Below are 26,333 nucleotides of genomic sequence, written 5' to 3' on the forward strand. Positions count from 1 at the left end.
TCACACAGAGATTCCGCAATATTGGTGTAAAGAAGTCCTGCCAATACGCCGCCTTTGTTGGTTCACACAGAACCATACAACGCCGGCATAACGCCGCTCCCGTCTGTAAATTCACACAGCATGCCGGCGTTCCGCAATCAGAGGCGTGACGACAGCGTCAGCGTCTAGTGGCATGCCGGCATGCCGGCTGTGTCATTCACACAGACCCCGTTTCGGCTCTGTGACTACCTCCGCTGCCGGCTTATTGGTGGGGCCACTTGGCCCCACCATTCCGCCTCCGTGACTTTCACACAGAACAGCGACTTAAAGGCGCAACGTTCCCGCCTCGAACTGGCTGTGTGAAAGGGGCTTGTGATTTGTAAGTATTTATAAGTATTCCTCAGGCCCCTCAGTTCCCTTCATTAATAGTGCATTTCCTGCTAACTAATATCGACCGCAGTGATATCTTGCACCAAATTTCAGTGCAATATACAACGTTTTAAGTTCTTGTCATTTTGGAAACATCACTTGCAAATAATAAAAAATCAAAAACCTGACAAGCAGTATATGAAATTCACTAGAAACTGTGGCTATTCCAGAAAAGGTCCAAGGTAGCAAAAACTAAAACAGAATGCAATTTTGGATCCTTTTGCATCAAATCTTTTTCTTATCACGCGTTAATTGTGATTCGATATTCAGATGACCACAACATGCTTTCAAAATTTGTCAAATTGTTGGAGAGGCAACCGTAAATGCAAGATCGTTAATGAGATCGTTTTCAGAATCAAGACAATAAGTCTAACAAATTAACAGAAAGTGGATTAAATACTCTTAACCTGTGAGCTAACTTCAGGTTTAATGGAAAGATGAGATATTACGGTAAAATTCCCCTTCAGAAGTGAAACTCAGGGACTTCATGAACCAGCCATGAATGAATGAGGTCCTGATGTGTTTGGAGGATAAACCCTTAATGGGAGCCTGACAAATGCTGCAAATACATCATTAAAAACTCATTCAGTTGAAGCTGCTCGTATCAAAGAGGCCCCACTTCAGTTCAGTTGGAAACAGACAAAAGGTGAGCCAGTATCATGATACATGACAGCAGTCCACGTAAGAGAATCCCCACGTCATCACCAGCACATCCTCCGTTTCTGTGGCAACGCTGAGAGGCTGATCAAGATCGGGTGATGTCGCTTGCAACGTCTCTTCCCCTGCAGCAGAGGCTGACCGTCTCTGGTTCACCTGCACTTTGAGCGGGTAGCCTCCAACGCTTTCTGGTGTCTCCGTTTGTTGAACCTCTTGATGTAGTTGTTGCTCCGCAGGAGGCCGTCTCCAGGCTTTAGTTTTCCACCCAGCAGGCTCAGGAGGTCGCTGGGAAGGTGCCGCCTCCGGTGGTAGATATGACCCATTATGATATATCTCGTTCCTTGGAAACAAACAGAGAGGATGATGAAGCTAATAGGGGGGGGAAAGTGCAATCCTGAGCATTTTTTATGTTTACACTAAATATGCTGATTTCAGAAAAGTGGAATTCCCAGATTCCACAAAACTGAATGTGAACGTGCTGTACATTTCTCTGCTGATGCGTCCGTGCATTTACCAGGATATGAATAATGAATCTGTTAAATGACACTTTTCTGCACCATGTACCTGCACCAGAGAAGCTAAATTAGCAGATTAAATCTATCTTGCATAACAACGCTCCAAAAGAATTAACCTTTGTCTGGTGTTAGCTTTCTGTTACCATCTCCGATGTTAACGGGTCGGTTTTGACCCGTGTTTTAAATCATCTCTAAAATACACTAAAAGCAATTATCCATCATCCAATTTGTTTCTCATCTCTTGGTTACATAGTTAGGCTTCCTTATCCATGAAAATATTGGTTTTAATATTTTTGGTGTGGGCCTCTGGGCCTTTTTTTGTCAGAATAGCTCTTGATTTCAATTTTAAAAACTGGTAAAATGAACCTCAAGAGAATCATATGAATAAATAAAAGGTTGTTGTGTTACCTGGCTGAGAGGTATTAGAACACATATCTTAAATAAATTTCATTTATTTTTTCATTTTTATATTATTAACTATAGTAACATCTATGGTGTTATGGGTAAATTTCGACCCGTATAAATTTACTTCAAGGAAATGGAAAAAAAAGTAAAAGGTAACAATTTCAACCAGAGCATTTTATAATTTAGTGAAAACATTTTTTTTTATATTATTTTGTTGAAATAGAGGTTCCTGACAAAGTCAAAAAGCCTTCATGCAATAAACGCATTTTTGTGGTGGTTTTATGAATTTAAAACCTAAGAACGGGTCGGTGGCGACCCTAACAACAGACAAAGGTTAAGACAATTTCTTGTTTTATTCCTCCACTAACCCAAAACAATTTCTAAACTAGTTTGGAAGAAGATCCCTTGCGTTTTACCAAATGTTGGAGCAACACTAAGACACTCACCGAGTTTGATATCAGGGCAGGGCTTGCTGCACTTGTACGTATCCAGGACCAGGAGGCGGACCTTGAAGAAGAAGCTGTCAGGCGTCACGTACAGACGACTCATTTTGTAGAAACCGTCACTGCTGACCATCAGCGTAATGAGTCGAATTCCTTTAGGAAGTACGTCAATGTCGTGGACGATCCCATTAACCGCTGGTTCAGAGGACACAGAAACCATGATCACATGTCAGCAATACTGGAACAATATCATTTGAGACGCGTTCCAGGAACATTTTGTCACATTTTGGGGAAATACAGTCATTCTCTAGTGGGAGAGGACCTCCAGTTCTCATCAGAGGCTCTTGCCCTCGTGCAGGCAGCGCAGCTTTGAGTCCCGGCCTGTCACTCTTTCCTGCGTGTCTTCCTCTCTCTCTCTCTATACCCATTTCCTGTCCCCCTACTTCAATAAAAATCCTTTGGTTTCGTTATTTCGTGTTCCTTTAATACACTGGGTGCCTCATGTGCCAGAAAAAGTAACTAAACACTAATTGATTTTTAACCAAAAATGAATGTCCCTAGCTTTTCTGCCTGTAAACAGACTGATGGGTTACATGTGCAAGGAGCTCCACTTTCCTTCATACAACATCATCACTAAGCAACATTAGTCATGCATTTTTGTCTTTTCAGGAACTAATCATCCTTTCTTTTCTTCTTCAGTTTTGATTCCTTCCTTGATTTTCCCAAAGCGCTCTACTAGTTTTCCTGCACGTAGTAATGCAGGATTTTGAGCAGCTGCTCCAGACTGCTCAACGCCAGGCGACAGCTCTTCAGACGGCTACAGATCTTTCACAATCAGCACCGAACCTTCACAGGCTTCTCACTCACTTAGTTTCTCAGAAGCATGTTGTCAATTTTACACCTACGACACATGTGGAGAATCAGTGGTTTGGTGGTTGGCACTGTTGCTTTACAGCTAGAAGGTTCCTAGTCCGAATCCTTGCAGGGACCCTTCTATGTGTATTATCTGTGCTCGCGTGGGTTAATATTGATCCATTTACATTTATTTCTGAAAGCTAAGATGATGTGCTGGCGTCATGTTTAAGTCTGTCTGCTTCATGTTTAGTTGAGAATGAAGCGTCACTCTGAAGTAGTTTAATCAAAAAGAAAAAACTATTAAAACTATTTACTGTTTGTTTCTACTATTTATTATATTTGTATCCAAAGAGGTGAGTTTTAAATGCTCAAAAGTGGTAATTGATGTACAGAACTACATTCATTGTAAAACAGCAAAACTGAATGAAGGTCAGCTGATAAAAGACCTTTTCAGTTTCTCCTTAGTTTCATCTGTGTTTGCACCTCTGACAAAGTCTGCGTCTGTGTTACTTACCAAACTCACTGTAGCAGTAATATTCCCTCTCATCCTTCTCCTTCCGACACTCGCTCGTGCAAAAGGCGTCATGTGTGAAGTCAGACTCTGCAGAGAAGAGGACGAGAGAAGCACAGGATGAGCAAAGAAAGTCCTTCCTTTAATTCCAGAGAGGTTTCCAGCATCCTGAGAGATTCTAATGAAGTGTTTATAATTATTGGCAATGGATGATAATCATCAACGTAGGGGGGAATATATTAGTTTGTCTCTTTTTGTAAAATGGATGCAGGCTTAATTCAGCGTGCAGACATTTGTGAGACAAACAAATACTGATTCATCTTTTTTTCAATTCTGAAAATGATGCAAAAATATTGTATCCGACTTGCTAATGTGTGACTGTTATTACTTAAAGGTTAGAAACCACAGTTTACTACCCACAAAATACTATGATACTAAACATCAACAACAGCAGTTTCCAGTTGGCGGAAGCTTTACATGAGTTTAATAATCTTGAAGTAAATCCCCTAAAGGAAGGTGCATGCAAAGATCTTGTCATAAACTATGTGGAGGAGTCAGTAATAATGCAGAGGGAAGAGTTGGGGATCAGGAAGAAGGGCTCCCGTACCTCGCCTCAGGATGTCAAACTGGTACAGCAGGCTGGAGGAGCGGCGGTTGAGCAGCAGCGGCGGGCGGCTGTTGTTCCAGGTGGCTGCCCCGACCCCGGACTGGTAGAGGCTGGACTTCCCCGGCCTGTTCTCCTCCGGGTCCTGCCGGCGGTTTTGGGGGTCCCTGCGGGAGGCGGCTGCTTGCTGGGGCTGTGAGTGTGCCGGAGCCCTGGGTCTGGAGTTGGGGTGTCCCTCTCCCTCGCCCTGCTGCGGCGGGCTGGCGTGGGCCTGGGTGTCCTGGCTGTTTTTCTGAGCCGTGTGGTTGCCGGCTCCACCTGATGCTCCCGTCAGCTGGGTTTTGGGGAGCAAACCCATGACGTCGGCCCTGATTTTCTCGCTGTTGTGTTCTATCAAACGGTCACTCTTGGGGCCCTTTTTGCTCTTGTTGTGGGAGCCGTGGTGGCGAGGGGCGGGGGCCAGGTCGCTGTGCTTGGGCCACACAGCAGAGGGGAGAGGGTGGAGGTTGTATTTGGACTCACTGGCCTTGCTGTTTTTCTCCAGGAGCTCGTTGATGGGCAGGGCCGGCTCTTTAAGCAGCATCCTACTGTGGTTGCCGGGCCCGGGGTCGGCGAAGCTGCCCTGACCTTTCTCCACAAGGGTGTACAGCTCTGCATGGGAAACACACAGTCAGGTGATCTGGGGCAGGAGCCTAGGACACCTACCGGTACATTAGACACCGACACGCAGGTGCAGACCCGCTGCTTCACCTTTCAATGCAGGCGACTGCAAAAACAGCTGCGGTGCAACTGCACACGTCGCAGCTCCAGCAGGATACGTCTTTACATGCACTTGTATGCAAATGTTAAACGGGAGTTTAAAACATGTTGAGAATTGTATATATGTATATATATATATATATATATATATAAAATAATTATATAATTATATAATTTATATAATTTATATATATATATAATTTTATAAATGTATAATTTTTTTGTCCGCTGAGTTGTCTTCATTCTGACTTCCTTCACGCAACTCGTCGACTACTTCTTTATGGATTAAATTTAGAAACATCAGATAATATAAGTACTTGATAACCTTTATAGGAAAACTTCAGGATTTGAACCGACTATTAAGAGTATTTTATTCTCAGCGTTGCCATGGCTACTAGTCAAGTTGGGGGAGCGCCTGAATTTTACAAGTTTGAAGAGAGAACTCATTGAATTGATAGGCTGCTTTTATTGAACTATCAATATTCATATGTTTGAGACGTTCCAAAAGATATATACAAAATGTATTTAATATTTGGTTGTTATTCAGTGTATTTTTTTATTTTATTTTATTTATTTTATTTTTGTACATGTAAAAAACAACACTCCAAGAGAAGTTTAAGAAAACAAAACAACAAAACAAAGAATTTCATCCTTTAGCACTTGATAACTTAATTTACATGAGCAAAAAAGGAGTAGGAAGAAGTGTAAACTTAAGTAGGAAGAAGTGTAAGCCTTTTCAAAATCAAGTCATAACATTTATTTTTAAAATTATTAAAAAAAATAGCCTAAGTACCTTTTGTTAAAATATATTTCAATATTTTGGCATGTTTTTTTCCCGCAGAAAAAAAAATCTATTTTATGACAAACAGCATAACAGATGTGTTATGAGTAACTAAATTAAAAGTTGCAAATACCCCACTTTTCAACAGTTAATGATAAGCCTTCACAGGGGAAAATATCCAGGAATATCACCAACCCTACTTGTAGTAAGACAACAGTACTCACCATTAGCCACCCGCTCCTCAGTGATGTAGAGAGGAAACAGCAGAAACAAAAGGATCAGATTAATTCCTGTCATCCTGGATGCTCGAGGGCTGGACCACACTGCTACTGCTGCACGGCTGGGAGTGCTGGGGTTTTATAGCACACTTTAGGGAGGGGTCGGGGTGGGAAAAAGGTGGTGGGACGTCCCGAGATAGAAATAACTACTCTAACACTGCACTCATTTTATTTGGACATGATCTCTAAATACAGAAACAATGTACAGAAAGCTTCCTGCGGATTTCATCAGCTGTAAGAGGTAACATTTTATTAAAAGATAACCTGTGCGTAGTCAGGTGAAACCTCATGATTAAAAATCATCAGCATCTGATTTCTTTCTTCAATTATATATTTTTAAAAGTAACTGAAAAAATGTCAGTAACAGTGGAAGTTCTAATAAGTTTTTCCCCTAAATTGTATGTATTTATTTTTATTATAGCCTACTGCATTTTAAAGCTGGCGCCTGCCCCCTGGTGGTGAGAGAAAGACATGCATGGTGATGTCAAGTTACAGTGAACTGAAAATCTTGTAAATCTTTTCCTTCTTTCAAAGGTCTTTTCTAGTGAAAAGAAAGGAAAAACATGTCCAGGTTTTGGACGGGTCCCTCCAGCGTGGGCCAACAGCACAGTTGACTTTAGGACAAAGTTGTTGGTAAACACATTTTATATGATAAACAGTTAACAACGTATGGCAGATATAGAAACTAAACAATACAAATGGGTAACAACGTGAGTATAAGTAAATGAATGAATAAAAAAACAACTAAAATAGATAAATAAGGGGGGGGGTGTTACTTTAAAATAAGTATTGTAGGTTTCTCAAAAAATGCGGAAAAAATGCAAAAGGAGTGCTGGATTCTGTCAAGTTTATTCTCCGGGCCCCAAATAGTGTATCTGATCTCTAGATTCATGCAGGGTATCAGGTCTCTAAGCCGGTGTGAGAAGAAGGGTGAAACAGAACCTTTTAATTTAAGTGAAATGGATCGTTGAAACAGTAGAGAAGAAAGTGCCACAACATTGAGTTTAACTTCTGGTAGATGCAAATCTGAGGAGCAACGGTAAAGATTGCAGTCAGGGGGTTTGGTTCAATTTGGTGGTGAAGGGATTCTGAAATTGTATGAAAAACTGACGCCCAACCGTTCAAAGAGGACACGTCCAGTACAAGTGGAGGACTGTGGCAGGTGCACCATCACATTTTAGGCTTGACATCTGGGCTATATTCAAACTAATTTGGTTTTATAGTACACACGTTAAACTGTAAAAATGAATGTGGCAAACACATTGAGGAGTGTATCTGATCAAGTAGGTCCCATGTGTCATCCGTGTAAAACAGCGCGACTCCTCCAATGCATTTAGCGTTTGCTGACTTTATTATTGATATTATAATTCTTGTCTTTCTCATGTTAATGGTTGGAACTGAACTTTGCTTTAGTTTGATCCAACAGAACAAATATTATTTGATAACTTTTTTTCCCCCAGTGTCACACTGGGGAGGAAGGGGGGGGGGGTCATTGCAAAGGGGTGCCCAACCTGTGGGGATTGAAGACAGGACAGGGACCTGGCTACTCCTTTACAAAGCCAACATCGATAAAGATATAGAGTGAGAAAATAAAAAAGTACAGAATACATCAAAGAGCCTGATGTCTGAATGTTAATCCTTATGTGTATCTGATTAATTCAGTCTGCTGCGAATGCATAACTATTTAAATGCTGTTTTAATGTAGGGTAAAAGTGGACCGAAGAAGTGGTTACTTTTCCCCCTTCATGTTAAATATCCAATAGGGGGCGTTATTCCTCCACCCAGGAGACCCATCACCAGCAGCAGCATGGACGTAGCCTCCCCATCCAGCCAGCTGTCCTGCAGGCAGATCCAGATGACACAAGTTAGTGTTCTGGTCGAGCCGACCCGCTGGGATCGAGCCGTCAAATCTGTGTTGGCTGTTGGGCATCCAGCAAAACAGCAAAAACAAGACAACAGCAAACAAGCAAAAGAAGAAGAAAAGAAGTCGTCTATGAACAATTGTGTTGATAGTGAGATGGTGAGGGGAAAGAAGTGGGTCGATAGGTCCAGATGTGTGCGGAGCTATGCTCTCTGGGACTGCATACGCGAAAAAGAGCACCAGACTGAGAATCTGCACACATTCAATAACATTTTCAACTAAAGAAATGAGTGGTGGATTGAAGTGATGGACCTGGTGATAATTGCAGTGATTTTTCAAATGCTTCTCTGTCGTCCGTGCACCCTCCTGGCCCGCTCAGGTAACATATCTGACTCCAAGTGAGCCCTGGGTTTTGGTTGCTGTTACATAAAGAAAACAGGTTGCACATGATGAGTGTGTCACTGATGCATGCTGGTCGTTTTGTTTTATCTCCTAGCTCTCAAGTTCCTGAAGGACCAGCTGAGGTTTGAGCCCTGTTGTCTCATGTCACATCCTCCCCCACCAATCTTCCTCCCCCAGTACAGGTTTGGAAGCGGGGCACTCCTGCAGGTCTGCATAACACGCCCTCTATTACTTACATTTAAGGCCCACTGTTGGCCACTAATTGATCTTGTTTTGTCTGTGTTTACCTGATGGAATAAATACGGTATACTGTAAGAGGGCCAAAGGGAGAATGCTTTGTGATTTACATCTTTGTTAGTGCAGTTTTCTGTTGAGGTCCTTGTGGTCATCACTGCCCTAAGAGCACGACTACTCTCATTTGTACCAGGGAGAAATTGGACATCCAGGGTCAAAGACGGACAGCTCCTTCTCATCTGCATGGGTCTCTGGACATTTTTTCTTCTCTCTGTCTCTTTTGTTTCCTTAATTCATTCTCAATTTCTGTGAATTTATGTGTTTACTGCTGTGCTCAGAATATCCTTGCAGCTGCTGAGCGGGTCATGTTTCATTAGTCTCGGAGGATGTTGCATCATGCCGATCACAGTCCCAAATGTCCCTGGTCATTTTCATCCCCCTCCCCTCTACTCTACTCACTTTTACCCTCTCTTCTGCTGTCTTTGGTCTGGTTCTGTTAGCTTTTCATAGTTGGCCCCAGTCCTGCTTGTGCATTTTATTCTCCTCAAGTGTCTTTGATCTCTGTGATAAATCACTCCACACACAAGCAGAAGAAGGACTGGGGTCCCACTGGACCAATGTTTTTCCCCCACTCAGGTATGATAGAAACAACTCCAGTGTTGCCAACAACCAGATATGAGTAAATGAATGAGGAAAATTAATATTATAATTATTATTGATTTATATAATTCCTTTTATGAAAAGCTCAATACAATTTTCAATAAGAAAATACTTAAATAGATAATTGATTTATATATTTATTATCTAAGTTACCTAACAATTTAGTAATGTGGCTTAATCTTATTTCCCAATTAATAAGATTTGATTTTGGAGATTTATCTTCACTGACAGTACATTTCAACAACACCAACAATGAATAAATGACATACATAACAACAAAGACAACTTAAATGACAGCACAAAAGCAGACAGACAGATCAGCGGGGCCTGCTGTTTAGGGCAGCTATGGACCCTGCAATGATTATGAAAGTGTCTTCTTACATTTTCATCATAGTTTTAAATGATATTCATCTGAACAATGATGCATGCATATCCTCTGTTATGGTATTACTGGATCTCAGTGCTGCATTTGACACAGTTGATCATAATACTACTCAGCAGATTGGAAAAGTGGGTGGGACTTACCGGCACTGTGCTTCAATGGTTAAAATCTTACTTGCAAAATAGGGCCTTTTTTGTGTCAACTGGAAACCATTAGTCTAAGAGAACCAAGATCACATGTGGGGTTCCTCAAGGGTCCATTCTCGGACCGCTTCTATTCAACATCTATATGTTACGTTATGCCGATGATACACAACTCTATATTTCAGTGTCACCACATGGCTACAGTCCCCTACTCTCATTGAGTAACTGTATTCATCAAATCAATGAGTGGATTTGCCAGAAGTTTCTCCAGCTAAATGCAGAAAAGACAGAGGTGATCATTTTTGGCCCTAAAAATGAAAGGGAAAAGATCAGCGCTCACCTTGGCTCCATGTCATTGACAGCTACAAATCAAGCCAGAAATCTTGGTGTAATTACTGACTCGGACCTGAACTTCAACAGCCATCTAAAGTTTACCACTAAATCTGCCTATTGCCACCTGAAAAACATTGCTAGAATTAAGGGGTTTCTGTCTAAACAAGACACGGAAAAACGTATTCATGCATTCATTTTCAGTATGGAAAAATAGAAGCTAAAGATCCAGGCACTCGAGACGAGGTGGATAAAAAGATAAAAAAGCCTTTATTAGAAGAGGGCTGCCAACATGTTTCGGCCTATCTGGCCTTCATCAGGGCAAAAGCAATACAGAGGAAAGGAACCCGTATAAATAACCACAGGTGTGGTAATGAGCACAGGTGAAAACAATCACTCATCAAGGCGAAAACACAGGTGAACCATATAGCAACATTTTAAGGTGGTATGGGGAGTTAAACTCATAACAACTGAAAGATATTACGTGTTCTTTTGTCTGGTGAATCAAGAAAGACTAGTGGAATAAAATCACAGGTTAACAACTTTTAATCTTGTCAAGCACAAGGTTTTTCCGGCCGGAGGTACATTTGTCTCCGGCCGGGGTACACCTCTGTCAGACCGCGTGAGTCGGAGAGAAATGCACTCCGTTTTCATGAGTCTAGTTGATTTTATACTGAAAAGGAGGATGTTCTTTGCAAATGATTTTCATTGGTTGAGGGGATGGGAAAAGACCCCCAAAAGGTGTCACTTCTATCTCCTTTGTTATTTCTCTCACCTGGGGTGCCACCCCAGGTGGCAGATAAACCCCCCCAATGCTAAACATCTGTTTCTCCCCCAATGTCTCCTCTCAACAATGGTATGTATATTGTACTCAACTTCCAGTCTACCAGTAACACCAGGAGGTGGCTCTGTGTCTTACTGCATACAACGTTACTTTGAATATAAAGAGAAAGCCCACCAGTGTTGGAAAATGCTTTGAGCTTTTAACAATTTTCATGAAATCCTAACACAACCAATAATCATTGGAATAAAACATCCATATAGTGGTTGGATTATTGCAATGGCATCTTTACAGGCCTTAACAAGAAATCAATCAGGCAGCTGCAGCTGATCCAGAACGCTGCCGCCAGAGTCCTTACAAATCATGGATGTAGTTACAAATACCATGAAACTTCTTCTTCTTCTTCTTCTCTCAGTTTATTGGCGGATCGCAAGCAACTTTCAGGTGCATACCGCCACCTACTGTACAAGAGTGTGTGAAATTATGTCATTTAGCCCGGTTTAAATTCTGTTTATCAGCCTAGTGTTTTTTAGGAAATGAATTAGTGCCTTTCTGGTGATTTCAACCCCTTTCCCTCTGTTCCGAGTATCCCCCTCAAACTCCACTCACGTCCTGCCTCTCTGACTTTTTCCTGTAGCTGCTCGCTTTCTATTTTATACCTGTTACAGTGCATTAGGATATGTTCACCGTTTTCTTTTATTCCACAGTTCTCACATTTATCACTATCCCCTTTTCCCATTACATGCAAGGTGCCATTTAGTCCTGTGTGGTCCAGTCTGAGTCTTGTTATGACCGTTTCCTCCCTTCTGTTCCTTTCAGTATAATTCTTTGTTATTATAGTCTTTTGTATTTTGTGATATCCCTGTCCTTTCTGATCTTCCTCCCACCTTTTCTGCCATATTTCCATTCCTTTCTTTTTAATTATTGCTTTACCTTCTCCTTTTCCTAGTGGAACTGGTGTTGTTATTTCCTTTTGTAGAGCCATTTTTGCTAGTTTATCAGCACCCTCGTTCCCTGTTACTCCCTCATGTGCTGGTACCCAACAGAACTGAACATCTATGCCACATCTGTGTAATCTTAATAAACTGTGAGAAATATCGATGAGTAAATCTTCTCTGCACGTTGTTGTTGATTTTATACTTTCTAATACCGCTATTGAGTCTGTGCATACCACCACCTTATCAGGACTAACCTCTTCCACCCACTGTAACCCAATGTAGACTGCCACCATTTCTGCTGTGTATACTGATAGTTGGTTGGATAATCTTTTAGAGATATTCACATCAAACTCAGGGATATATACACCTATTCCCACACAATCCTTTAGATTTTTTGACCCATCTGTGTATATTTCCAGGTAGTTGTAGTAACTATTTCTCAAGTAAATACTCGCTTTACCTCCTACTTCGTTCATTCTCCATTCTTTTTTCCGTTCCAGTATGCTCATGTCTACTTTTGCTTCTGGGAATAGCCAAGAAGGTATGTTACTCATATGTGTGTATTTAGTGAATTTTAATGTCTCCATTGCATATCTTCTCAACCTTTCATCCCTTGACCACCCAAACCCATGTCTCTGGAATTTAGAGTATTCCCAACAGTCCTTTATTGTCCTCGTTGTAAGGTTTTCTTCCCCACTCCCTTTTAATCTTATCCAGTATGTAAGTGCCAGTTTATCCCTTCTTAAATCCAGTGGTGTCTCTCCTGCTTCTATTAATATTGCGTTTATGGGTGTTGACCTAATGGCTCCTATGCAAATTCTCAGTGCTCTATACTGCAGTCTGTCTACTTTTTGTAATGAAGTTTTAGCTGCTGCTCCGTAAACTATACTGCCATAATCTATTGTTGACCTCATAACTGCCCTGTATATGTCAATTAATCATTTTTTATCTGCCCTCCAGTCACAGCCTGCTACAGCCCGTAGTAAATTAATAACCTTTTTGCACTTTGTTGCCAAATGTTCAATGTGTGCTTTCCATGTATATTTGTGGTCTAGATATAGGCCCAGGTACTTGAACTCATTCACCCTCTCCATCGGCTGATCATAAAGTGTTAGCTTCTCAATGTCTATCTTACGCTTGTTTGTAAAGATCATGTAACATGACTTGCTGGTTGACATTTTGAACCCCCATTCATACGACCACTTTTCCACTTTTTCTATTGCTTTCCTGATATTCCTGAAGACATGTGACACATTTTTTCCCCTCATCCATATGGCCCCATCATCTGCGTATAGCGCTGATTCGATGCATCCATCTAACTTTGTAAAAATATCATTGATCATTACATTAAACAGAACAGGGCTGATTGCACTTCCCTGGGGAATACCATTTTCAATTTTATAATCTTTAGAAACTTCTGTTCCAACCTTGACATTAAATTTCCTGCCTGTTAAGAAGTCCATAACCCAGTTATATAATCTCCCTCCAATACCCATTCTACTTAGTTTGATAAGCAACCCATCCCTCCACATGGAATCATATGCTTTTTCTATATCAAAATATACAATTATCATTAACTCTTTCATTTTCATTGTCTTTTCTACTTCATTACTAACTCTAACTAGAGCATCCATTGTGGATCGTCCTTTCCTAAATCCACTCTGAGAATTGTTAAATAGCCCTCTCTGTTCCAGAACATATGACAGCCTCATAACAATTATCTTCTCCATCCATTTACATAAGTGAGACGTCAAGGCTATGGGTCTATAGTTACTAGGATTATTAGGATTCTTCCCTGGTTTATTAAATGGCAATATTATTGCTCTTTTCCAGCCACTGGGCAGAGTTCCCTCCCTCCATAATACAAGGAAACTGGACCATATCACACCGGTCATGAAATCACTACACTGGCTTCCAGTGAGTCAAAGGACAGAGTTTAAAATCTTACTGCTGCTCTACAAAGACCTGAATGGTCTTGGACCAAAATACATGGTTGATCAGTTAGTTCCTATGAATCTCCCAGACCCCTGAGGTTCATCTGGATCTGGTTTGTTGTGGTTCCAGAACCAGAACCAAGCAAGGTGAGGCAGCGTTCTGTTATTCTGCTCCTCAACGGTGGAACAAACTTCCTGTAGACCTGAGGTCTGCTCCAACTGTAGATCCTTTAAATCAGGATAAAAACATTACTGTTTACTGAAGTGTACTCTTAAATTAAATGCTTACCTGCTGTACTCTACTGCCCTTATTTTTTTAATAACTTGTTCTTTTTTATTATTTTACCTCTTTTCTTATAATTTTATTTCATTTTATTTGTTCTTTACTGTTTAATTGTGTCTTGCGCCTTTTAATGTTGATATAAAGCACTTTGAATTACCTTGTGTTGAATTGTGCTATACAAATAAACTTGCCTTGCGTAGATGATTGGATATAAGAAAGAGTCTTTCAGAAGTAAAGATAAGAAGGGTTTCATGGGTCTGTGATCAAGGCCAAACAGTGCTATTCTGGGTTCATTACAAAATCTAATCTTCTGGTTTGCAATTAAGAAGCCTGGGATACATCCACTGATAACATTTATTATATATATATAAAAAAAAAGAGAAAGCAACAGGGTTTCAGAGTTATTATTGCTGTACCTTGTTTGGGTTAAATTCAAAATGACCATGATATTCATTAATATTTCAGTTTTAAACATTCAATACAAAGTCTTTGTGATATACAGTTAAATATAAAATTTGAATGAACTGAAAATCATAACTTTTTTTTATTCTGATTCTTTTGGTAATTATATTCTGTGTTTTTTCTGTCTTCTAATGGAAGTATGTTGAGTTGATGTGCATCTTCGCCCCTCCTGGGGTGGAATCGACCCCTGTTGACGGGTGGGATGGCTGGGTTAGCGTCCCCCTCCCGATGCAGATGGTTCCGTAAGATGGTGTTTCATCTCTGGTCCCTCTGTGCTCATCTTCTTTTTTTTGTGTATGTGGGGGAGTGGGGTTTGTGTGAAGGGTGGGGGGGGGTTTGGGCCCTGTTTTAACTTTTTAAATTTTACAATTTTTAAACATGTAAAGCACCTAGTGAAACATATATGTATGAAAAGTGCTTTATAAATAAAGTTTGATTGATTGATTGATTGATTGATTGATTGATTGATTGATTGATTGATTGATTGATTGATTGATTGATTGATTGATTGATTGATTGATTGATTGATGTTGGTACAATCAGATGTGAGTGGACTTTATTCAAAGAGCAGTGATCAATTAAAAAAATGCAAAAAAACATTTTTTTTTTTAAGTCATGACACTACCTAAATAGATTTTTTAATAGTCCAAAGCAGACACTGACCCTCATCAGCCTGAGGAGAGAAGGTTTGGACTCCACCATTCCGTCTCCATGGAGTGTTTTAAGACAAGAGATCTAAATCAGAAGAGGAGAAAGGTCAGCCATTCCATTCAAGTCATATTATTTGATTAATAAGTAACAGTTGATATCAGTATCAGTAGTGTTGGTGACCTATTTATACAGACACGCACAGCTCCAACGTCATAATTAAATATGCGGATGACACGACAGTCATAGGCTTGATTGATGACGATGACGAGTCGGCCTACAGGGCAGAGGTCGGGTCACTGACACAGTGGTGTCGAGACAGCCTGGCTTTAAACGTCAGCAAGACCAAGGAGCTGATCGTGGACTTCAGGAGATCAGAGAGAGAGTACGCACCTGTTATCATAAATGGGGCTGCTGTGGAGCAGGTCAAAGACTTCAAGTTCCTCGGAATCTACATATCGAGGGACCTGAAGTGGGCTACACACACCACAAAAGTGGTGAAAAAGGCCCAACAAAGGAATTTCAAAGTGAGCCCCCGCATCCTCAGGGCTTTCTATACAAGCCCCATCGAGAGCGTCCTGATGAGCGGCACCACGGCCTGTTTTGGAAACTGCACCGCTGCAGAAAAGAAAGCACTGCAGAAGGTGGTGCGAACAGCACAGCGTATCGTAGGAGGGGAGCTTCCACCTCTCCAGGAACTTCATGAGAGACGTTGTGTGGCTAAGGCCCACAACATTATCCGGGACATCCATCCCCCCAGCCATAGCCTGTTCCAGCCACTGCTGCACCCACGGCCGGGCAAACGGTACCGGTGCATAAAAAGCAGCACCACCAGATTCCTGAACAGTTTTTATCTGTCAGCAAATAGATTACTGAACAAGACCTACTTCTTGTGAAAGACTGAACTGAAGATTTTTATATCATACACAGAAGCCCAAGATCTATCCTCTTATTCCACATACTGTTTTTATGCTTTTATTCATGCACTATGCACTTTGTTTGTATGTCTATCTTTTAACTGCAAATGATGATGAGCCTGCACAAACAAGTTTTTTACCCATGTTACTGAGTAATATGATGTGACAATAAAGTTTGATTGATTGATTGATTGATTTATGTATTTCACCAAAGTTCACCATGAAATGTCCTTTGGACTCAAAAACAAACCTATAAATTACGATGCTCTCACTCATTGGGACATTTCCTCCTTTAGCTTTTTCATCAGCTACTGGTTTCTTACACGGTCTCTTCAGGGTATGTACTAGAGTTAATCATCAAAATAACAGTTTTGTACCATAAAAGACAGCATCAGTTTTTAACACATCTCCTTTGTTTTTCACAGGAAGTTGGTGCTATATTTGTGGTCTACAATGGGAGTTCCTGGTGGTGTATTTTTTATCATACTTTTGCACATTTTAACTGGAGAGACTTCAGGTAAACCAGCTGTTATTTGGTCATCTTTGGTTTGAGATGGAGACAGGTGACAGATTTAAGAAAATGCATACTGACAAAATATCTGAACATGAATACTCTTTAGGCAGATGGTACAGTCAATGTGACATCACATGCATACGATAGCAGGTCAAATCTAGCATGTTTCATAAATCTGTGTCCTTTTTTGCAGGAGTGTTTGTTTCCAGCTGTGATTCGTGTCATCATGAAGCCCTCTGTTTGGCCTCAAGAGAGAGAGGCGACGCTCTCCAAAGCAATATCTCGTGTGTCTGTAAAGACGGCTTTGTAGGCGATGGTCTTACCTGCTACAATACAAAACTCTGCAGCAACTCTTCTTGCTGTCGCCAAGGCTACAATTGGTCACCAAGCAGTGGCTGTGTGGACATTGATGAGTGCTCCCTCCCAGATCCACCCTGCTCACCACCTTATACTTGCTCCAACACACCAGGCTCCTTTGAATGCCTGCAGCTCTCGGGTAGCAGATCAGGACCTTCTTCTCAGTCCGTCCATTTCCAATGTGGAAACACAGTTTGTCCTTCAGGCATGGACTGCATCAAGAATGGTGGGAATAATCTCCAGTGTGCTGACCCTTGTGACCACTACACCGCACTGCACGATGACTGGCGTTCAATAAATAACACAGCTGGTGGAAAATGTGATCAACATGTTGACTGGCAGGGCTGGTATCGCCTGTTTCTGGGACAAACCAGTGCTCAAATTCCAGAGACATGTACAGGTGAAAACAGATGTGGAACCGCTGCTTCCATGTGGATAACAGAGCCTCACCCCATGTTGTCTAATACAATTGTGACTCGCACCGTTTGCAGCTCCTGGAGTGGCTCTTGCTGCTATTTTGCTTCTCACATCATTCATGTTAAACTCTGTTATGCAAACTACTATGTCTACAAACTGGTGCAGCCATCCACATGCAGCCTTGCATATTGTGCAGGTATTGTACCGTTTCAAATATTTTTACACTTCTTGCTCTCGGAGTCAATAGTTTATGAGTGCATACTTTTTTTTTTTTTTTTTTTTCCAACTCTGTTTATTGAATTTTTCATTTTTCAACACATAAATGACAGTAACAATGAAGCAAGTATCAAGGTTTACATTATCACGTAACTCAAATAAGGACAGTGTACAAGATATATAAACAAACAAAAAGAATAATAAAACAACAAAAAAAGAATAGGACAATAATACACATATACAAACACACTCATTCACTCGGGGAAGGGGGAGGGGGGGTGGGTGGGGGGGTTTATTCTGCTCACAGCTTTTCTAGTTAGTCCTCAGGTTCTTCATCAATGCTGAGTGAGTGAATGTGGTCAACAAAAGGTTGCCAAGTTTTGTTAAAGGCTTCCAAGGAACCCCGACGGGAGAACCTAATCTTCTCCAGCTTAATGCAGTATAGGATTTCATGTATCCATCTATTGTGTGTGGGCGGAAGCGTATGTGTCCATTTGAGGAGGATGAGCCTTCTAGCGAGTAAAGTTGTGAAGGCTATAACTCGTTTTGCAGTGTTAGGCATCCCAGTGTGTCGTGGTACTCCAAAGAGGGCAGTGAGGGGGTCGGGGTCAATTGTGCTACCCAAAACCCTCCCCAGCGTATCAAACAACTCCAACCAAAATAAAGACAATTTCGGACATGACCAAAACATATGCATGTAATCTGCCGGTGATAATTTACATCTGTTAGATGAGTCAGCCCTATCTGGGTAAATCTTCGCTAATCTTGCATTGGTGTAGTGGCTCCTGTGTAGGATTTTGCATTGAAGTAGACAGTGTCTTGCACATATAGAAGATGTGTGTACCAGATCTAACATATGATCCCACTGATCATCAGTGATGTCAGTCCCAAAGTCCTGACTCCACACAGTTCGAAGTGAGTCCAGTCTGGTTGGATTAACCGCAAAAATGTTTCTATAAATGATAGAAATCAACCTCTTAGAGTCTGTCTTCAGAGATAGAAACGGATCTAAACTAGAGTTTGGGGGCTGACTAGGGAATTGCGGGTATTGATTCTGAACAAAATGTCTAACCTGAAAATAACGAAACCGATGGGAGTTTGGGAGAGTGAATTTAGCAGCCAGATCAGAAAATTGAGGGAAAATCAAACAATGATTGCGGTAAATAGGAGCCAGACCTGATGGTACATGTAAACAAAAAGTGCTTTCTGAATTGGCTCCAGATTTTTAAGGTGTTAGTCACAATCGGGTTAATGGAGACCTTGAGCGGCAGAGGTAATTGTGCACAAACCACTGAGCACAGTGAGTGCCTGGATGAGGATATCTCCATTTGAGCCCATTGGGGTAAGCCAGCTTGTGCAATTTTGGAGTTCCAAAAGAGGAGTTTATTAATATTACACGCCCAGTAATAATGACGGAAGCTTGGCAGCGCCAGGCCACCCTCTGCCTTGGGGAGTTGGAGAATCTCCTTCCTAATACAAGCCTTTTTATCACACCATAGAAATGAATTAATTATTTTATCAAGAGAGAGAAAAAATGAGTTGCGTAAGAAAATCGGAATTTGCTGAAAGAGATATAAAAATCGCGGTAGAGTAATCATCTTGATCAGGTTAGCACGTCCCATTAAAGAGAAAGGCAGGGAGGACCACCTGACTAAGTCTTCTTTGCAGCGCTCAACTGAGGGATCAAAGTTCTTGGCAGCTAGTTCTGTAAAGGATTTACTCACAAAGATACCCAAATATTTGAACCCTTCCGAGGCTTTCCTAAAGGGAAAAATATTTTGAGGAAGAGCATTAGCCAGATCGTTAACTGGAAAATATTCACTTTTATGAAGATTGAGTTTATAACCGGAGATTTTCTTAAATACCTCTAATATGTTCAAAATTACAGGACGGGAATTCGGGGGGTCCGAGATATATAGCAGGAGGTCGTCCGTGTACAACGACAACTTGTGAGTTAACCCTTGGCGCATGATACCGTCAAAACGACCCTCATTACGGACCCAGATAGCCAACGGCTCCACGGCGAGCACAAACAGAGAAGGGGATAAAGGACAGCCCTGTCTGTTACCTCGCGAGAGCGGAAACGAGTTGGAGCGGATTCCATTGATATTGACTGAAGCAACCGGGGATGTGTAGAGTAACTGAATCCAGGAAATAAAATTAGCGCTGAAACCAAACCTGTTGCGAGCATAGAACATGTACCTCCACTCCACCCGGTCGAATGCCTTTTCGGCATCTAAAGAAAGAACGATTTCGGGAGAGTCCGCGGTGGGGGTGTAAATAATGTCGAATAACCGTCTGGTGTTAAAGAAAGAATGTCTACCAGGGATAAAACCAGATTGGTCTGGATGAATAAGAGCAGGCAATACTCTCTGGATGTGGGTGGCAAGGACCTTAGCCATTATTTTAAAATCCACATTCAGTAAGGATATGGGTCTGTAACTGCCACACAACAACGGATCTTTGTCTTTCTTTAATAAGAGAGAAATTGAGGCTTCTGTCAGGGTGGGTAGAAGTTGATGAGTGCATACTTTTGATTGTTTGTGTGTGTACTGTTATTCTTTCTCAACAGATTTCTCAGCAGATTTCATTGAGCCTCCCATGCAGCTTGTTTGTGGCCGAAATAAACTCCAAGTAGGACTGTTTGTGAGCAGCCTGGCGTTTTCTGGTTTAGACCCACTCTCTGGCCACCTGGCTAACCGCAACTGTTCCCGGGTCAGAGTCCATGGCGATGTTGTGTGGTATGAAGTGGAGGCCCAGACGGGTGTCTGTGGAAACATCATGAGAGTAATCATTTTTTTCTTATTATTGCCAGTTATTTATTTACTTAAAAGAGGAACAAAAAAACATAATTACTGCATGAATGTTTTAGACATGATCTAAAATGACTCACCTTCTTCCACCAATGAGGCCTGGTCAGAAAGGACCAATAGAGACGAAGTATTCATTATCCTAAAAACTTTCCTGGAAACAACTACTGAACTCTCTGTCAAGCTTATCCTAATCTTTGAAGTGACTAAAGATTTGATCACTTGTCTTTCAGAGCAACGACACACATGCCACCTACGCCAACAGTTTATTCCTCTATCATGCAAACAGCAAATCCTTTGCTCCCCCTGAGAGATTTTTCTTCTCCTGCTCCTATCCCCTGCACACAGACGCCAGCCTGAATGTGGCTATAAGACCAACCCTAGAGTAAGTAGTGCTTTATCAAACACATCAGAAGAAACTAAAATGACATCAATATTACAGCTGTCCAGCTGACTGTGATTTATTTTTCATGACGTCGTCTATGCATGGCCACCTGCTGAGGTCATGCACTTTCCCCTGCAGCGTTCGGCTGCAACTGTTTCTGGATTGTTTTTCATATTAGCCAATACATTTCCCGAAACTTTCTGAAATTAATAAAGATTATAATAATAATATAGCATATTTTGTTGGCAGGTGGGAGAGGGGTATTTCGGGCTCAGGTAAAAAAGCCAGTGCCGCCATGTCCCTGTTCCGGGACTCCAACTACGCTGAGACATATCCAGCAGGCCTCGTCGTCCTCCCAGTGGGTTCACCGTTGTATGTTGGCATCTCTGTAGATGAGATCGACCCCAGCTTTGTAGCTGTTCTGGAGGACTGCTTCGCCTCTCACTCATCAAACCCAGAAGATCCCATGCAGTACCCCCTCATCCAGAAGAAGTATGTGTACTTCCTGACTCTCTGTGGTGACTTTGTGTGATACAAGGATGTGTAATGACCTGGATGTTCTCATCCCTCCTTCCCCACAGGTGTCCCATTGATCACCAGCAGGTGTCAGTGGTGGAAAGTGGCTCATCCCTCCAGGCTCGTTTCTCTGCTCTGTTGTTTCTCCACCAGGATGAATACCGAGACATATATCTTCACTGCAGCCTCAGCTTGTGCGACCAGAGAAGCTCCGACTGTGACCCAGTGAGTTACACACTTCCCTTCACACTTTAAAGTTTACAGCTGAGACACTTTTTCATGTTTCCTCCACCTTCTCTCGCCTCTCAGGTTTGTCGCAGCAGGTCATCTCGCTCTGTGTCCAGCTCTGCTGCTGTCCACCCCGTCACCATCGGACCAATAATCTGTAAGCATGGATTTAAGTCCTATTTCAAAGTTAACAGCTCAACAAAGTGACATTTAAGATATCAGTGATCATGTTTTTGTGCTTTTCTTTTTTTTTCAGGGAAGAAGTGACCATTAACACATGCAAAGATGCTCCTCTAAACTAATCTAGTAATTAGATGTTTTTTTCCCTCTATATATGTTTTTAATCAGAAGGAGAAAAATCCGAAAAGCTGGAATGACAATGTATGATGGTGTCTGAACAACCCTGTAACAGATGCTAGTTGTCTTTTTATGTAGATCTGCATTTGCTTAACTTGTATATTTTACTGCATTACGCCTTTAAGAGAATAAATATAAAGACAGCAACAGTTTCTTACTTGTCTGTATTCATTTGTCAGTATGATACAAATGTTATATAAACAAGCAAATTATGCTAAAGTCTGCACCATAAATATTTATAGGTTATTAAACTAATATATGATCACTCTAGAAAAAATTAAGAAAAACTCAGTGCATGGTGAATGATCACCAAACTGACAACTCAAATGTTGCGTTACATCAACAGAGTAAGATGGGATGAAAAGTTATACCCACTTAGATCATTTTAATGGGAGTAACAAGTTATTAACAACAACAAAAGAGCGAATGGAACTGATCGATAAGTATTTTTAAGCAAATGAAATCAACATAGCCAGCACTATCTCAACAAAAACCTTCCTGGTTTTAATCCTGAGTTGTGTCTTGTTGGGTGGAGTTTGTATGTTTTTGTAGCGCCTGCAGCTACTCTTTCAGGTACAGCCCAGGAATCTGCACTTTAGGTTAATGAGAGATGCCAAGTTGTCCATGGAGAGGAATGTGCATAATTGATGATGTTTCAGTGTCAACACTATATAAGACTGGTAAGATGGATTGTTGGGTGGGACTAAGATGTCCCACTTAAACCCCTCCAACCATCTTTAACACAAAATATGTTTCCTGCTTATACTTAACAAAGTTATATGTTGTAAGACCATATTACAGCAAGAGGCTTTCAAATACAACAGGGGGTGTGTCTATGGTTTCAACTGGCACAATGCTTCACAAACTTTAGCAGATTGATTTTAACAATCACAGTGTGGTAAGACGCACTTAAGTGCTTATTTGTGAGTGCGCAGCCTTGACCAATGGCGTGCGTCGCCAGCCTATTTAAGGGGAAGTGATGGTGAACCCGGAAAGAAAGCGCGACTCTTCGCCCCCGCCCACTGCGGGTTCCAGTCGGTTCCTGTCTCGTTCCTCATCCATCTGTGGCTTTGGCCGGCTCGTGTCAGAAGCGGATCTTGTGGCAAGAATTCATGCAACTGGTACGTAGTCGGCTGGTTACAGCATTCTGTGACGGCCCTCTTTGGTTACTTTTGTCTAATTTACTGCCGACCTGCACCTGATCACTTTTCTAGCACGTCCGTCGTTCAGCGTTCTTTCAGTCGGTCGCAGCTGCGCCTTCTGAGGATGATTGGCTCGCTGGGAGCGTCTGCAGCGCAGGCGACTCGTGAAATGCAGCGAGCCGCTTTAGAATGATTAAGAAGCCTTACATCGCCTGGTATGTGTCTTTTTATCTTTATGAATCCCGATCTCGCTGCAGTTATTTGTGGCATCAATTAAGTGTTTTGTACGTCCTTAGGTGTTGCTGGTTTTAGCCCCCACTGCCGTTCTTGCCAGCGTCCTTGTCTACGGGAAAAACACAGAGCCGTGGTCTGGCTGGACTGACGCGGCCGCTCACGTGAAGAGGCTGCAAGACCCTCGAGCATTCAAGACTTTTTATACTAAGTTTTAGCAAGCGTGTGTGTGCGCGTGTGTGCGCGCGTGTGTGTGTGTGTGTGTGTGTTTGCGCGCGTGTGTGTGCGTGTTTGGAGCGTGGTGTGAGGGATATTCTTCTTTTGGGTTAATTTTGTGTTCTTTTTGTTGCCCCTGCTTTAAACCTATTGGCAGGAGGTCCATAACTGCAGATAACCAATAGGTTTTTGGGCCGAGTTTATTCTCTTTTTTTTTCATATTTGTTATTTGGTTTAGGGCTCGAGAGCTTGTTGACGTCGTGTGTGGTTGGTAACTACATTGGTTAATTTCTTTTTCTTTCCATTACTTTTGTGCTGTTTACATTTGGTTTTGTATGTTTGTTCTTGATTGTTCATCTCCTAATACCCTTTATTTTGGTTTCTTTGCTTTTCAGGTGCTGAGCGTCCACGGCGGGGTGGCAAGCCAATCCTTGGGTGATGGTGCTTTATTTTCCGTGTGTGTGAATTTCACGTATGCTTAGTTTGCTGTGCCTCTTGATTTATATTATCCTACGTTTGCAGTTCTTGGTTTATTTAATTCACTTTCTTTTAATTTACGGTTAGTGTGACGTGTGTCTGCATGGTGTGAATCTTTGGACCATTGATCCATTCCTCTGGTAACCCCCCCTGCTGGTGGCCCTCAGCCCTGTCTTTAGCGAGAATCCCCTCATCCCTGCCCCAAAATACGGAGATGTGATTGTGTTATATATTCTATTGTTCTTAACAAGAATCCTGGTTTTTATAGACATTAAATAAAATAAGAATTTGTATTTTCACAACCGTTTGTCTCTGGTGTATTGGTCATTAGAATCTCACGTGCGCCCTTAAAACTGTATCGGGCCACAACAGCATAAAATACAAGGGATATAAAACATTCTTGACATGTCTATAGCCAAGATCTGCTGACTTTGCGAAGAGAGAAACGAATAGCAGGATTGAAAAGAGAAATGTAAGTTGCTGAATTATGAGAAAGACAAGTGTGTACCTTCAGGAAGTATGAGTGTGAGACATACAAAGTTTACAGAGTAGGTCAGCTTTTCATTCAATCATTATGACAAACCTTTGTCGTAGGTCTACACACGCTAGGGAAATTTTCTTTAGATCTGAGAAATCTAAAATCACAATCTTAAACAAACACTCAACAGTGAGCTACCTCATGAGGAAGCAGAAACAATGATTTATTACAACTTAGAGGTCATTTGAAAGTTCTTTGTTTTGCTGAATGTGGTAGTTGAGGAGGGTGACAAGCAGCAGATCTGGAGCCAGACAGAGCACAGCCAGTATGAACATTTACACTGGGATTCAGAGAGGATACGAAAAGCAAGACAATAACAGTGTTTCCTTGTATTAAACATTTGTAGTTTATACTCGAACTGAACCGTACTTGTAACTACTACTGAGAACCACCAGAGAGAAATCTAGATCAGATAAGTATTACACAACAAAGAGGAAGTGAAAAACAGCAAGAACACATTTGTATTTTCCAGAAAACAACAAGCTTCAATTTATGGACTGTGCTGATTTATTGGTTTATAAACCTCTTACCTCACTAGATAAAGGCTTCACTAGATAAAGGCACTTCTTTCTCATCTAATTTCATGTTAATGACTTAAAGGCACTTTTCAAATTTGAAAATGCAATTATTGGAACAGAATTGGGGATTTTAAAAGTAGACCAAGTCTCTTGCAAAGACTCCAAGAACAATCGTTATTATGTAGGAAATTTGTTTTATTTTCCCAAACATGTAATTAAAAAAAATTGAAAACTCGTTTTTGGGTATTTATTTTCTTGGTAATAATTTTGCAAATATTTGTATTGTTTAATTCTATCAAACATTTGTAGTGCCATACCATTCGAGCCATACTTGTAACCACCAGTGGGTACCAGCAGGGGGCGGTACAAATACACCCAAATTCACTTCCACAAACAAAGATAAACTGAGAGAAATCCAGGGCAGAGAGGGTAAAGCATGGATGTATTATAGGTGTAAAGCACAGCAAAGAGGAAAGGAAAAACTGCAAGAACACATTTGTGTTTTCCAGAAACAAGCTTCAATTTCTGGAATGTGCTGGTTTATTGCTTTATAAACCTCTTACCTCACTCAGAGGGTTAAAACCCAACCCGAATTTCCCACACGTGGGACAATAAGGTGTATCTTATCTTATCTTACTAGATAAAGGCTTCAAATGCCCTTTCTCATTTCATTTCATGTTAATGACTTAAAGGCACTTTTTAAATTTGAAAATGCAATTATTGGAACAGAATTTGGGATTTTAAAAGTAGATCAAGACTCTTGCCAAGACTCCAAGAAGAATCGTTATTATGTAGGAATTTTGTTTCATTTTCCAAAACATGTAAAAACATGTAATTAAAAAAATTGAAAACCCATTTTGGGTATTTTTCTGAATTTATTAAAGGATAGCCCCTTGAGATGTGCCATCTCATTTTCAAGGGGGTCCCAAGAAAACATACAACATTACAATACATCACATTACAGTATAGACATACATGACATAAAACAAACACAGACATCCTGCTCACCCCCTCCCACACACAACCCCTACCCACATAAGTCTAGTTACAAAATAGACAAATAACCGGAACAATAACATGAATATAACATAACACAGAAAAAAATAGAAAAAAAAGGACAAAAAATACAAAAATAAATTAAAAAGATAGGCAATTTGTTTTAAGATGAGAGTATAATGACAACTTAAAACAATGAAAAGAGGTAATAGAACGCAAAAATA

The 26,333-nt window shown here is 41.1% G+C and overlaps 2 protein-coding genes across 2 annotated transcripts; one reads left to right on the plus strand and one right to left on the minus strand.

Annotated features, from left to right (window-relative positions):
• Positions 1 to 6,256, minus strand: LOC133452824 (UPF0450 protein C17orf58 homolog). Its single transcript, XM_061732486.1, has 5 exons — positions 6,163 to 6,256; positions 4,402 to 5,049; positions 3,798 to 3,884; positions 2,432 to 2,623; positions 1 to 1,405 (listed from the first exon to the last, which is right to left on the minus strand). Exons 1-5 carry the CDS (start codon positions 6,233 to 6,235, stop codon positions 1,218 to 1,220), a joined length of 1,188 nt encoding a protein of 395 aa, XP_061588470.1. The 5' UTR covers positions 6,236 to 6,256; the 3' UTR covers positions 1 to 1,217.
• A 10,136-nt stretch (positions 6,257 to 16,392) lies between these two features.
• On the plus strand, positions 16,393 to 25,238 carry LOC133444475 (uromodulin-like). Its single transcript, XM_061722293.1, has 9 exons — positions 16,393 to 16,528; positions 16,617 to 16,708; positions 16,899 to 17,675; positions 20,268 to 20,482; positions 20,739 to 20,890; positions 21,140 to 21,382; positions 21,472 to 21,631; positions 21,716 to 21,791; positions 21,891 to 25,238. The coding sequence occupies exons 2-9, from the start codon at positions 16,645 to 16,647 to the stop codon at positions 21,899 to 21,901; spliced, it is 1,698 nt and encodes a 565-aa protein (XP_061578277.1). The 5' UTR covers positions 16,393 to 16,528; positions 16,617 to 16,644; the 3' UTR covers positions 21,902 to 25,238.
• Positions 25,239 to 26,333: the final 1,095 nt, after the last annotated feature.

This window comes from Cololabis saira, chromosome 1 (genome assembly GCF_033807715.1).
Source record: "Cololabis saira isolate AMF1-May2022 chromosome 1, fColSai1.1, whole genome shotgun sequence".
Lineage (NCBI taxonomy): Eukaryota > Metazoa > Chordata > Actinopteri > Beloniformes > Belonidae > Cololabis > Cololabis saira.